Source organism: Miniopterus schreibersii (genome assembly GCF_964146895.1).
Source record: "Miniopterus schreibersii genome assembly, chromosome: 8".
Lineage (NCBI taxonomy): Eukaryota > Metazoa > Chordata > Mammalia > Chiroptera > Miniopteridae > Miniopterus > Miniopterus schreibersii.
This window is the reverse complement of record NC_138109.1, coordinates 56,916,419-56,931,662: the sequence shown is the minus strand read 5'-3', so window position 1 is coordinate 56,931,662 and position 15,244 is coordinate 56,916,419. Positions and strand designations below refer to the sequence as shown.

The 15,244-nt window shown below is 35.0% G+C and overlaps 1 protein-coding gene across 2 annotated transcripts in view; it reads right to left on the bottom strand.

Annotated features, from left to right (window-relative positions):
• PKN2 (protein kinase N2) overlaps positions 1–15,244 on the bottom strand; it is a 108,927-nt gene that overhangs the window by 37,586 nt on the left and 56,097 nt on the right. For both annotated transcript variants that reach the window (XM_081146207.1, XM_081146208.1), the window contains exons 3-6: positions 13,142–13,296; positions 4,650–4,767; positions 4,200–4,345; positions 3,897–4,110 (exon numbers count right to left, since the gene is read on the bottom strand). In XM_081146207.1, the coding sequence (XP_081002333.1) occupies positions 3,897–4,110; positions 4,200–4,345; positions 4,650–4,767; positions 13,142–13,296 (633 nt within the window). The remainder of the gene's footprint in view (positions 1–3,896; positions 4,111–4,199; positions 4,346–4,649; positions 4,768–13,141; positions 13,297–15,244) is intronic.

The window sequence follows — 15,244 nt, the reverse complement described above, 5'->3', positions numbered from 1 at the left end:
ATTCAGTTACTTTACACATGAGAAGGATGGTATGGCTCTACTAAAAACAAAGTAAACTGCAAGTTGAAGAGTATTTTAGAAAATAAAAAGGAAATATTTATGACGATAGCGTACACTGGTCAATAAGACATAACAATACTAAATGTATGTGCTAATTAAAACAATTTTAAAAACCCACAAAAAAATAGGAGGTAAAACTTAATGGAATTAAAATGGTTTACAACTGACCTAACCCATTTGATGCCTGATGTAATTACCTTAAGGGTCTTTATGAGAGCTTCCTTTAGAGCTCTGCTAAAGTCAAGTTTTTGGGAGAGATCTTGATGATTCAAACCAGAGAGACATGATTCATGTTTGTGGACTAGGCTCATGAAAACTTGGTGGGAAGACTCTTATTCCTGATGTTTGTCTCACGTTTGTAATTTCTGATACACATGATAGCTGATGCTTGTTTTTGTTTACATCAGGTCTCTGGGCTCCCAAAATGTACGTCAATAAACATTTGTTGTTGCCAAAATAAAAAAAATAAAAAAGGGGAACAGAGACTAAGCAACCTCTGGGATAACATCAAGAATATGAACATGCCTGGCTGTGAGTGGCTCAGCAGTTGAGCATCAACTCAGGAGGATTCAGGAGATTGTGGTTCAATTTCCAGTCAGGGCACATGACCAGGTTGTGGGCTCGATCGCCAGCACAGGGCATGCAGGAGGCAGCTGATCAATGACAACTCTCTCATCATTGATGTTTCAACTCTCTCTCTCTCTGAAATCAATAAAGATTTAAAAAAAAAAAAAAAAAAAATGCATATACACTCTGGCTGGTGTTGCCGAATGGTTAGAACATCAGCCTGGGAACCAAAGGGTCACGGGTTCGATTCCCAGTCAAGGGTATGTACGTGGGTTGCAGGTTTGATCCCTGGCCCGGGGGGGGCACACATGCAGGAGGCTACCAACTGACGTGTCTCTCTCACACCAGTGTTTCTCTCTCTCCCCTCACCCTCCCCCCTTCCTTCCACTCTCTCTAAAAATCAATGGAAAAAATATCCTGATGAGGATTTACAACAACAAAAATACAAACATACACATTATGGAAGTCTCAGAAGTAGAGAAGAGAAGGTCACAGAAAGAATATGTGAAGAAATTATGGCTGAAAATTTCCCAAATCTGATGAAAGACATGAATCTACACATGAAGAAGCTCAAAAAATCCAAGTAGGATAAACTCAAAAGAGATACTCATTTTGAAAAATATTACAATCAAACTGTATAAAAACAAAGACAAAGGGGAATCCTGAAAGTAGTAAGAGAGAAGCAACTCATCACAAGAAATTCTCAATAAGATTAAAAGCCTATATTTCATTAGAAAGCATAAAGGTTGGAAGGAATTGAGATGCCATTACTAAAGTGCTAAAAGAAAAAAGAACTTACCAACTAAGAATTCTACATTTGGCAAGACTTTCCATCAAAAATTAAGAAAATAAGGGATTCTCAGATAAACAAAAGTTAAGGGAGTTTTTCATGAGTAAACCTACCCAGAAAAAATGTTAAGTCATTCAGATTAAAATGAAAGGACATTGGACAGTAACTTAAAATCAGAAAAAACACCACCAGTAAAACTAACTTCATAGGTAAATATAAAATCCAGTATTACTATATTTTCGGTTTGTTAGCTCATTCTGTTTCCTTTATGACTTCAAAGACAAATGCATTAATACAATAATTACAATCTATGCTAATGGACCCACTATATAAAGACATAATCTGTGACAACAATATAAAGAAAGGGAGACAGCTGTATAGGATCAGAATTTTTATAGGCTACTGAAGATAAATTGCTATCAATTCAAACAAGATTGTTATAAATTTATGATGATAACTGTAATCTCCATGTTAACCACTAAGAAATAAACTTGAAAATATACAGGAAAAAAGGGAATTTAAAAGGTAAACTAGGAAAATTCAAACATTAAAAAAAAAGCAGTATGAGAGAAATTCAGAAAAAAATATCAGGACCTGTAAGAAAAAAATCACAAAATGACAGAAGTAAGCCTGCTTGCTGTATAATAAAGAATTTGGCTGGTTTTTGTCCCTAGTTCCTGGGAAGGCCTCTAAACCCTTGTAATTTTCCTGGTGGTATTCATGATGAACCCCTCAAACCACATGTAAGTTTATCATCACAAAGTGACCAGGTTCAGGATGGGGGGCTGGCTGCATTGGGAAGACCAACCGTATGATTAGAGCACTGGTGCTTTGAGCCACAGATTCGCCTGACCACCTGACCTTCAGAGAGGGATGAAGCCACAATAAAAACTCTGGATACTTACAGCTAAAGTGAGATTCCTGGTTTCTGACAGAAAATGATAGGCTGAGAGAGAGATACGTGCTGAGGACAAGAAAGCTTTGCACCTGGGACCCTCCCAGAACTCTTCCTATGTACCTTTTTTTTTTTTTGACTGTCCTTTCTAAGAAAACTGGAATTGTAAAGATAGAGCTTTCCCGAGTTCTGTGAATTTTTCTACAAAACTATTGAGCCTGAGGTGGTAGAGGGAACCCTAGAATTTGTAGCCAGTTGATCAGAAGTGAGGGGGGTTGAGGAAACTCCAAGCTTGCAGCTTGTCCCTGAAATGAGTGTAGTCTTGTGGGGGAATGTGTTTTTAACTTACGAAATCTGACCTAACTGTGTAGTTAGCATCAGAATTGTACCTTATTAGTAATTAGTAATTACCTCAAACATACATGGATTAAACTATTCACATAAAAGGAAGAGATTGGCAGAATAGATCAAAAGAAACATGATCCAATTATATGCTGTCTAAAAGAGACATTTTTAGATCCAAAGACACAGAATGAAAGTGAAAAGGTAAAAAAAAAAAAAAAAAAAAAAAAAATTAATGAAATAGTAACTGAAAGAGAACTGGGGTAGCTATGCCAATATAGACAAAATAGAATTTAAACTGAAATTGTTAAAGGAAACAAAGAGGAAATGTGATTTTGATAAAAAAGTAGAACAAATCTATCAATATAAAAATTATAAACTTATGCACACTTAACAGCAGAGCCTGAAATCATATGAAGCAAACACGCAACTGAAAGGAGACCTCACTATCCACTTTCAGTAATAAACTTACTATGATATGTCAATAAAAAAAAGTTGGTGAGGATGTAAAGAAATTGAAACCTTCATACATTGCTGCTGAGACATAAAATGATGCAGCCACTGTGGAAAATAATTGGACAGTTCCTCAAAATTATAAACATAAAATTACCATATGACCTGGTGTTCCTAGGAATATATCCAAAATAAATGAAAACAGGTGTTCAAACAAAAACCTGTACACAAATGTTCAAAGCAACACTATTCACAATAGTCAAAAGGTGGAAACAACCTCAACATTAATCAACTGATGAATAAATAAAATACAATCTGGTATAAACCCATACAATGGAAATTATTTAGCCATCAAAAGAAATAAAGTACTGATACATGCTACAAGCACAAACCTTAAAAACGGTACACTAAATGAAAGAAGCCAGAGAGAAGGCCACAACTGATACAACTTTGTTTAAAGGACATATCCAGAATAGACAAATCTACGGAGACAAAAGCCAACAGCGGTTGCCAGGAGCTGAGAGGGAAAACACAATGGGAAGTGACAACCTAATGTGTATGTGGTTTCCTTCTGGGGTTATGAAAATGCTCTGTAACTAGATAGTGGTGATAGTTACACAACATTTGAAATATACTAAACACCTCTGAATTGTATATTTTTAAACAGTTAAAATAATTTATGTTATGTGTATCTTACCACAATATTTAAAAAAATCTGTGCAGTTTTTTATTCATTTATTAAATCAGGACCAGATGTAGTAAAATTATCAGAAGATATATGCTACATACCTGTTAGTGCTGCTGGTTTGGATAGTGTACTATATTGATTTTGTGTAGATATCATACTTTGACGTGGACTTAGTGTTGGTGAGGCAACAAGTGAAAGCTCTTCAATAATGATACTGCTTTTGGGATGATTCTTGGGAAGTTCATTTAATCTTTGCTCTAATGAATACTTTAAAAGGTCCAACTTCTGACTTGATTCATTAAATCTTGCTTGAGCCTTGGACAGGGAAAAGACAATTGTTTTCACTTATATAACTACATTCTTTGAGTAATATATTTATTAAGTTAAAATTTATTTAAAATTACTTCTGAAAGTGCTTTTCTGTCTGTTACTTTTCCTGAGCCAAGTAATTTCATTACATTCTTTGCACCTTCTGCTACTGCAAACTCTATCCTAAAATGATGCCTTAATTCTTCCATCCGAAGTTCAAGAGGACTTATGACAGGTTTTGCTAGAGGAGACAAAAAAAACTTAATTGAACCATTTACTTCACTTTCTAATATGTAGTCATTAAAACTTATCAATAAAAAATGAATTCTTACATTAAAAGAGCAGTCCTTAAAACACTGATTAATAGATACAATGTTGATGTAGAGAGCCTTTTTTAGATCAAAACTCAAGATTAAAAACTTAAGATAAAAAAAATAATGCCACCTCCTTCTCAATTTTAAACCACCATGTCTGTCTTACATAAAATTATTTAGCATCATATTGCCCATAATAAGAAAAACGACAGTTTATCTCTATTCCATCACCATTATCAAAAGCCAATTCATTGGTCTGGACTGCCTGAAGAATCTGCATTCGTATCACTTCTATTTTTGTCTTGCTGTCCTGGAGTAGTTGCTGAGCTGTGCCATGGAGTTTCCGATCCTATTAAAAATAAGTTTGAAAAGGTAAGCAGATAGAGACAAACATTTTCACAGATTCTAAATAAGATCAAATGATATCAGAAAGTGAAAAAGAAGAGTGAGAAGAACACTGTCAGCACTATAATATATGTACTTGTTGATACATTTATTTAAAAAGCCATCAGGCAGATATGGTGATAAAAGAGAAAAACAACTCCATTAGTCAAGACAATTTGAGAGAAAGCAAGTCTAGTACTGTTTTTAAAAAATCCAAATTCACATTTGTAATTTTCTTTCTTTGCTTTACACAAAATACAGAGAATTTTCATATACCGTGTTCAGTAACTCTCATACTCAGAAGTGCGGTTTGTGGACTGTCTCAGAGACTAAGCCTGAAATTTTCTAAAACTTTCTTCCTCTCCCATTACATTAAATTTAAATGGAACTTCACATATGTTGGCACATTTTAAAAATAGCTAATCATAGGTAGTATTTGTGTTCCTTTAAATTCTGATAAATAGGAAACAGCATTTGTCACCACTGGGGACAATGAGAAAGGTCCCTAGAAATTCTCCAATGTCAAAAAATGAGACCTTCTCTGTACAGCTAGGGTGGAAATTATAGTGAATAAGCTAGTCATCTCTAAAGACTTCAAGAAAGATACTGAAAGTAAAATAGCATTATTGTGTTGTAGCTCAGTTTAGTTCTAACACTGAATATTACTGACAGAGAATCACAAAAAGCTTACCATTTTAAGCAGTGTTGTAGGCAAAATAATAACCCACCCATAGGTGTCCATATCCTGGGACCTTGTAAATATCTTACCTTAGATGGCAAAAGGGGAATTAAGATAGCAGATAGAATTAGGTTGTTAATCACCCAATCTCAAAATAAAGAGATTATCATGGATTGTCCAGATGGGCCCAATGTAATGAAAACGGTTCTTAAGTGTGGAAGAAGAAGGCAGATGAGGAGGTAGGTGAGAAGAACTGAACCCGCTATTGTTGGCTTCAAAGCCAGAGGAAGAAGGGCATGAACGAAGGAATGTGAATGTGGGCAGCCTCTAGAAGCTGGAAAGAACAAGAAAATTCTCCCCTATCTTCCAGAAGAGAACAAATCTCTGTCAATACCTTGATTTCAGCCCAGTGAGATCCACTTCAGAATTCTCAATTTCAAAGTTGTAACATAAAATATTTGTGTTGTTTTAAGCCATTAAATCTGTAGTAAGTTGTTACAGCAGCCACAGAAAACTAATACAGGAAATTTTTTTCAGAAGTTTCATATGAAACAAGTGATAGAAGTTAATGCTACCTCCTGTTTAGACAGTTACATTAGCTGTCAAAAGTCTAGTAGGCTACAATTTACATAAAACAGAAATGGTAAATATATCTGAGCATAAGTTAGGAGGCACTTATTTCACAGGAAAGGCCAATTTTTGTATATTATCTAAGCATCTCTACTTTTATCAATAAGGGAGTTAGTATTACTTTGGAAATAAAATAGCATACAATCAACCTATATTGTCCAGGAGACTCAAGACTGGAAGCTAAGAGACAAGCATCAGATACAGCATCATTTCAATAAATCAAACACATGCACAATATACTATGACATACACACCGTATACTAGAAAAGGCAGGATGAAGATATAGGTGGTGGGAGAGACAACATTGCTATTACACGAAGAAAAAAAGAAAGTAAGCTGAAGTATATTATGTTAGACACCAAACTAGGTTGGTACACAGTGGAGGAAAAAGCAATCAGCAAATTTATAAATTTTCCTTCTATTTCTTTCCTGCTCCCAAGGTCAGTCATTTAAGAAAAAACTTCTAGTTGGATTTTCTTTATTAATATTTAGATTTCACACCAAGGAAGTACACTGAAATAGTTTACTAAGTCCCTTAAATATTAATTTCTACCATGAAGAAGTATACACGCACACAGAATATTTGTTAGTTATGCTTTCCAGTAAGGATACTATCTTGACTTTGGTGTTTGTCTATGGCTTATATATGCTTTTATTAATACACCTACTCACCTTCCAAATTTAAAATGAAAATACCTTTCTCTTACTTTAATTCCTCCTCCTATCCAGTATTAGGAACATCAGACAAACTAAAGATTTGAAATAACTTTTCTTTGAGATCAGATTAGAGTAAGAGAAAAACTTAGTATCCCAAAGCTCCTAATTTATTGGGACAAATATGTTTTGCAATCAGATAGACTTAGGCCCAGATCTTACTATATTCGTAAATTTGGGTTAGTTACCTATCTTTTACAAGCTTCAGGTTTCTTGAAAAAATTATGTAAATGGAAATACCATTCTAAAATATATAGCTTTTGTATGCGTTAGATAAACTAAAATTATATTGCCTACCACATGACTAGTGTGAAAATGTTCTCTTTTAGAGCAATAAAAAAGCATGGTTATTTTATTTTAATCAAGTTCTGATGTAAAAGTACTTTTTAACTAATCTACTCTTATTATTTTATCACTATGTGAGAAGATAACAGTCCTGTCACTTACTTTTTTGGAAATACTACTTTAACTATTTCAATTCAACATGCAAGGAAGAGCATTTGTATTTCATTTTAAAAGTAACTGAATTTTCCCACACAGATTTCTGAAGATCTGCACAGATGTCGAAGTATGATGAAAGCATTTAAAACTGACATTGGGTATTACCTGTCACAAGCAATTTACAGTTACTACACGTCAGGTCTTATGCTTTCAGGCATTCAATGAATTTTTATTGTCAGCTTTATGCTTTCAGGCATTCACTTTATTTTTTATTGAGCACCTAATATGTTCAAGGTAAGAGATTAGGTTGGTTCAAAGTACATGAACTTGTTTATGTATTAGAGAAATACTGGCTTACTGGCTTTTACACTAAGATTTTGGGAAGATTTTTACATAAGTTAGGTTGAACCATATGAAAATGCAAATATCTGACTGATTTTGAAAAGTAATTTCATATGTTTCAACCTAATAGTTACTTAATTTTAATTAGCACTTTACGATGCTTGGCAGTTATATTTTCAATGTGCATTATTTTACAATTATAAATAAAAAGATAAATTTCATATCTTCAAATACAATATTTTTCAATTTATAAAAAACTATTTTTAAAAAAAATATATCTTTATTGATTTCAGAGAGAGGAAAGGATGGGGAGAGAGAGACAGAAATATCAATGACGAGAGAGCCATTGATCGAGCCCACAACCTGGGCATGTGCCCTGACCAGGAATCAAACCCCGATCGCCTGGATCCTAGGTCGACCCTCAACCTCTGAGCCACGCCCGGCTGGGCAAAAAACTATTTCTGTTTTGCAAGCCATAAACTACATCACACACAGCTTTCAAAAATAAATAAATAAACCAATACTATCTTTATTTTGCCATCACATATTTATGGTTTACTTTACGTGTATTAAATGTGGTCACATCCAGTAATTCATCAGATTAATCAGTTGAGATGCTACCCTATAAAAGTTATAGTTTGACTGAATAGATATAGATAACTATTATATGTATCAGAATGTTAAAAGTAGCAAAAGAAAAATTCAAAGGAAGATATGATGAATTTTTTTTTCTTTTTCATCCTCACCTGAGGACATATTTATTGATTTGAGAGAAAGCGAGAAACACCAATCGGTTGTCTCCCATACACTCCCCAGGTGGGAGAATCAAAACTGAAACCTAGGTATGTGCCATGACCGGGAATTGAACCCGCAATTTTTTTTAGTGTACTGGACGACGCTCCAACCAAATGAGCCGGCTGGGGCAGATAGGGTCGATTTTAGCTGGCGGAATCCAGAAAGAAGTTTTATGGGCTATTAATATAGATAGGATTGAAATATGCGAAGATTAGGGAGAAGGAGGCCTGGATGGATGGTCAGGTATTTTCAAATGAGAAAGAAGTATGAGAAGACTTGGGAGCATATTTTAAAAATGTGATAGAGGCTAGAAAGAACCTCAAATTTTAATAAATAGCTTGGTTTGTCATCTGACTATATGAATGGGAAACATCTCTTCAATATGCCTTATCAAGACCTCTGCAATTATTCTGAAAACCAATGGGTGCTACTTAGAGACATGAAATTTACATTCTGTTGATAACAGATAAAAAAAATGATTGTGTAAATTATAACCTCAGGTAGAGGTAATGCAGTGACAGGGATAAGGAGAGATGGGGGTTGCTGTTTTGCATAGGATAGTTGTATAGAGCTTGCTAAAGAGGTAGCATCTGAGCAGAGACTGTAATGAAGGGAGAGAGAAAAAGCCATGAAACTTCTTGGGAAAAGAGATAATCTAGGCAGAGACACAGTAAATAACAAAGGCCCTAAGGTAAAAGCATGCTTGATATGTTCAAGATATCCAAAGAAGCCAATATAGCTAGAGTGTAAGGAGAGAGAATGAAAAGTTTTAGAAGAAAAGATCAGAAGGCAGCGAGGAGTAAATCACATATGAACTTCCAGAGTCACAGCCAGGACTCTGGATTTTATTCTAAGCATGCTAGGAAGTCCTTCGAGGGTTTTGAACAGGAATGTAAAGATCTCTGACTTAGCTTTCAAAAGAACAATTCTGGCTATAAGATGTACTGGTAATAATTTTGTCACAGAATTCAATAACCAGAATTCTAGAGATGCCTGTTTACCGCCAAATTGAATTAATCCTCCATGTCTCTAGGTTTGCTTCCCGTCGTGAACTACCATTGTTGGGGAGGGCACCACCATTCACTAGTCAGTCCACATAACCAATCTAAGAATCATTACTGACTCTGCCTTCTTCCTTATATCCAGACACCACGTTTATTCTGCCCAAATAGCTCTGACCCTGTCTTCTTTGCTTCCATTGCTGTTACACGAGGCATGAAGCATGTTTAACCTGGACTACTACAAAAGCCTACTTAAACTTACTGCCTGTAGACCTGACCTTCTCTAATTAATTCTTCAAGTCTGAAGAAGATGGATGTGAACTTTCTAAACTTGAAATCTGATCATGTATTTTCTCGGTCAAAAGTCTTTCAGCAGCTCCACATATCTTATAAGAGAATCTCAACTGCTTAATTTTGTACCAAGTACTTTGTAATCTGGTTTGTCTTTCAATTATGCTACACCTCTCATTACACCTCACACTGAAAGCTCTACCAGTGGAGAACAAAATAAAAAGTCTAGTTTGGGGACTTTACTGAAATAAAATGTGCCTTTGTGGAGAGATTCAGGTTTATTCTCCCATAAGGGCATGGCCTTTCACTGACAATGACTGCCAGAGCTGATGACTGTTACTATTACAAGTGCATTCCACCTACCCTCAGATATGCTGGATAAGAAATACGTTGACAGCCTCTGCTACAGCCATATGAAAGCACTTACATTTCTCAGAACAAGCCATGGTATCCCACAGTTCCTTACCCTGTACATACTGGGTTTACCCAGATCACCATCTCCAGAAAGTAATTCCTTCTTAAAACTCCAAATCATACTTATAATCTTATACTAACACTTTAATGATTTCTTCTGACAGATGAACAGAGTGACACTCCGCCTTCTTGTGTAATCTTTTATACTGTAAACCAGCAATTTTCAGCCAGTGTGCCACAAGAATTTTTAAAACATACTATACCTGACTATTTAGTCAGGGGCATTGACTAAAGTGATGCTTTAAAGTAACTTGTACATACCACTATTATATATTGTAATTATTCGTAGGTGGTATCTCCTTTTCAGATAGTGGGTTTCTTGAAAGCAGGATATCTATATATCACATACTGTGTGTAAAGCACTATCTTTATTACATTCATACTCCATAGCCAAGCATAAGAGGTATCAGTGGGTCCTTAATGAATAAATCAAATTAATACTTCATATAATTTCAAGTTACAATTGTCCCTGATCTCATAAGGATATATACTATGACCCTTTGAGAGGTTTAAAGATGAAAAACAAAAGACAGTTAAGAGCAAATCTAGACAGCAATAACCAGGAGGCCCACCTCAGAAACTACAAAAACTGTTACTGTGCTTTGGCCTACACTTGAGCCATTCCCAAATAAATAAACCTTCTTATTAAAAATAAAAGCTACTGGAAAATTATCTGTTTTAGCTAATTTCTCAAAGCCCTGTTCATTTTGGACCCGTGGTTACCGTAAGTTATCTATTTGTTTTACTTTTAATATGTTCGTAAATCTGCCCTATTGGCGGGGGGGGGGGGGGGAGGAATTTACAGGCCACGTTGAGAATTCTGTGAAATTGATGGCCCTCTCATTCATCCATCTATCAACATACACACTTACTTCTCCTATAACCTCAAAAGGTTCATTAATCTCTCAATCTAATCCATCAACCCTAAATTAAAAAACCTTATTCCAGAGGGTGGTAGCTGGGTTATATTAATTTTATAACACTCCATATTATATGTTGCATTCACAGTTCCAAAAACACAGTATTTGCATTAAAAAGAAGTCCAAAATAACACTGATAAAGATAGAAAACAAACAAAAAAAGGTCAATACTAAAAATAACTACACAGAAAAGCCAACTCTATGACCCTATAATAAATGTTCAAAGTTGGTGAAATAATATGCTATCAAGTATCATATCATAAGTAATGTATCACGTATAAACAAATGTATTTCTCTAAAAATAATTTTAAAATTCTTTTGAAATACTGCATATAATCTAATTTTCAGATTTCACTGCAGAATTTTCAATAGCCAAGCTATAGAAATAACCTAAGTGTCTATTGATGGATAAATGGGGAAAAAATATTGTGTATATTCCATAAATACAATGGAATAATATTCAGCCATAAAAAAGAATAAAATCTTGCCATTTTCAACAACATGAATGGACCTTGAGGGCATTATGCTAAGTAAAATAAGTCAGACAGAGAAAGGTAAATATCTTATAATCTCTCTTATTTATGGAATCTAAAAATGAAGGAAGGGAGGAAGGGAGAGAGGGAGGGAGGGAGCCCATAAGCTCAAAGATATAGAGAACAGATGGCTGATTGCCAGAGGTGAAGGGCTGGGAGTGGAAGAAATGGGTAAACTGTTTTTTTGTTTGTTTCTCTATGTTATTTTTTTAGTTTAAATAAATTTAAAAGATAGTTAATATAAAAATTAAAAAAAAACTTATTTAAAACATATACACATTTCTTTCTTTTCCACATCTTCCCACATTTCATTGGGGTGGGTGGGTATGATGCATAGCTCCAAGCAAAGATTCCTCCCATCCCGATTTCAAATTCTTCCTAAACTCAAAACAAAATAAGCAAAACAATCGCCTAAACTTTCACTCTGAAATTACTTAAGAAGTATCTACTAAAATACAGAAGAAACACTGATTTGCAGAGCAAAGAATCTTTGAAGTAAGTGAGTTTAGAGTACAAAGGTGGATAAAATCCACCTTTCTAAGACTGTTTGGAAATTATACTAGTATAGAACCTAAGACTGGAAAGAGCCTTCATGATAATCTGTTTCAGTAGTTCCCAACATTTTCTCTTCCACACAGTACCTCGTAACAAGGACAAATTTGCATTAGTGACAACGGCTCCCTACAACCCTGATTCACAGTTAGGAGTATATGCCGTACCAGATTTCCCAAGAGCCCATAGGGTTAGTCCAAACAATGACTAATGCTAGAATGCCCTACCTTTTCATTTGTACTTTTCTAAAACCTGTATGTAGTGACGGAAAACTCATTAGAGCCTAAATGTTTTAAAGTAATCTTTTTGTTTTAGAATAATTTTAGATGGTTTCCAGAAAAGTTGAAAAAATGGAGAGTTCCTGTGTACCCTTTACTCATACAGTCAAAATTATTTCTTGATTGGTTTAGACAGAAATAAAGCTATTTTTAAAACCATTTGTTTCCAACTTGTTTTATAGTGTACTTGTTTACAAGCAGCAGTTTTCACTCCTGGCACACATGAACTAATTACTAAAATTCAGCGGTACGCCAAAAATATATTTTTTGCCAATATGACAAAAAAAAGGGTATAATTTTTATTCATTCACACCAAACAGCTATTGTTATATTGGCTGTTGTCACTTTTTATTTGACAATCTAAGGGAAAAGAGGTCAGTGCCTCTGACTAAATAGGCAGGTACTGCATGTTTTATAAATTCTTATGGCACACCAGTTGAAAATCTCTGGTTTACAATATAAGAGATTACAAGAAGGCGGAGTGTCACCTTGTTCAACCTTAGCTGTGAACATATACACCAAATAATTCATATTTATTGCTCCTCTGTACATGTCCATGAATGACTATGAAAGTGTCACAAATACTGTTGTTGGGGTTACAAAATAAACTTTATTGGGTAGTTAAATTCACTTATGGAATCTGCGAATAAAGAGAATTGACTGTATACACTTACATTTATTGTACCTACCTTTGAAGATCCATTTGAATACATCTGTATCATGTTCTCTGCACCTTGTTTTACTTTAAGCTCTATATCCAATTGTTTTTGTAAGGCCATCAATCTATTATTGCTAGTAGCACAACGAGGGTCACTACTGGGAGTGTCTGGAGTCCTTGGGCAATCTGTAAATTAAATACCACGTAAAAATTACTTGCTAGGACCAATTATTGCTTAAAATTCAAAGTTAACATTTTCAAAAAACAAAGAATTACAGGGTTTGAGATAGCCTGAAGTCACCTAAATGGAATTTCCTTATGCTTCCAGATAATATAAAAGTTCAAGCCAAGAAAGTATTTAAGTAGAGTTGCATGACCATCTGCCAGGGACACTGTAGAAGTGATTATGCTGAAACTGGAATTCAGCTAGATTGCTGCCCAAAGTTTTTCCAACACTATTATTTTTAAGTCAATTCTATTTGACTAGTCTATTCAACAATTAAACTAAATTCCCTACGCACTAACTAATTAGTTTGAGAACAAAGCATATTCAAACATTATACAAATTCCACTGAAGTAATTCTGTGTAAATAGAACAAGGGGACTTCTAATATAATGCTAGCATTAATTGGTAATAAACAAAGCACACACATAAAGAGCCTTCCCATTTTGTTTTCTACTTGAAGGATGTTCAGTAGAATGGAAAATATTTCAAGAATAATGACTGATATCACATTGATGGTAGAGGGGTGTAGGAAGACCAAAAATTCAAGTCCATGGGTTCTCATAAAGCGTTTTGTGGTACTTCTATTTTAAAACAAAAACTTTAAATAGAACTCTCTAATTATTCTGGGTAATCCATTATTGTTGAAACACTTCCAATAGTTCTACCATGTAACTAAAATTCTTCACACTGAAGTTCATTATTTTGTGTTTTATTCCCACTAGGTCCCTTGCTGAAAGAAAGGAAGGAAGGAAGGAAGGAAGGAAGGAAGGAAGGAAGGAAGGAAGGAAGGGAGGGAGGGAGGGAGGGAGGGAGGGAGGGAGGGAGGGAGGGAGGGAGGGAGGGAGGGAGGGAGGGAGGGAGGGAGGGAGGGAGGGAGGGAGGGAGGGAGGGAGGGAGGGAGGGAGGGAGGGAGGGAGGGAGGGGGAGGGGGGAGGGAGGGAGGGGAGGGGAGGAGAAAGGAAAGGAAAGGAAAGGAAAAGGAAAAGGAAAAGGAAAAGGAAAAGGAAAAGGAAAAGGAAAGGAAAGGAAAAAGAAAGAGAAAAGAAAAAGAAAAAAAAGAGGAAAAAAAAGAAAAAGACAGACAGACTAGGGTACCAGACCTGGTTTGGTGGTTTGGTTATAAGTAACTTGGTAACCACTGGACAACTGCCTAAACTGCAAGTTACTTAACCTTTGTGCTTCAGGGTTTCCTTCTCTCCTCTACAATAAATGACGATGAGACTTACTGATTTTAATGAATGAGTATGTTTCATATTTGATTTTATACTCCTTTAAAAAAAATTCACTAGTTCAGAAACATTTAAACACAATTTGTTCATTACTTACAAAAATACAGGTGCTACCCTAAATACTGATGTAATATAATACTATTTCATCATTAATATACTACTTTACAAGATGTAAAGTCCTGATCTAAGTGCCTTATAAATCCGTTAATCCTCATGTGCAGCCTATGAGGAACATTACACCAATATTGCAGAAAAGAAAACTAGGGCACAGAGAGGTTAAGAAACTTGCTCTAGGTCAAACATCTACTAATTGAGTTCCATTCCAAAGCCTACCTTAATAATTGCTGTGCTACGGGGCTTTTGCCATTTAAAAACCTTGTAAACAACTATACTAACCTGTGTGTATGTAGGCAAACTTACATATATGACAGTTTAATTATATACACACAACCATATGTATGTGTATGTATGTATATTAATACTTAAAATAACCTTCTGAGACAGACGTGATCCACATTTTACACATTAGGAAAGAGGCAAAGTCACAGTTATTAGCTGGAATTCATCAAGAAAGTTTCTATTCTAACTGAATTCCCCAAATTACAAGTGAGCTGCTCCAGAAGTTGATTTTCTAAGTGACATAGTCTTATAGAAAACTGATATATATGGTAGCTAAGAT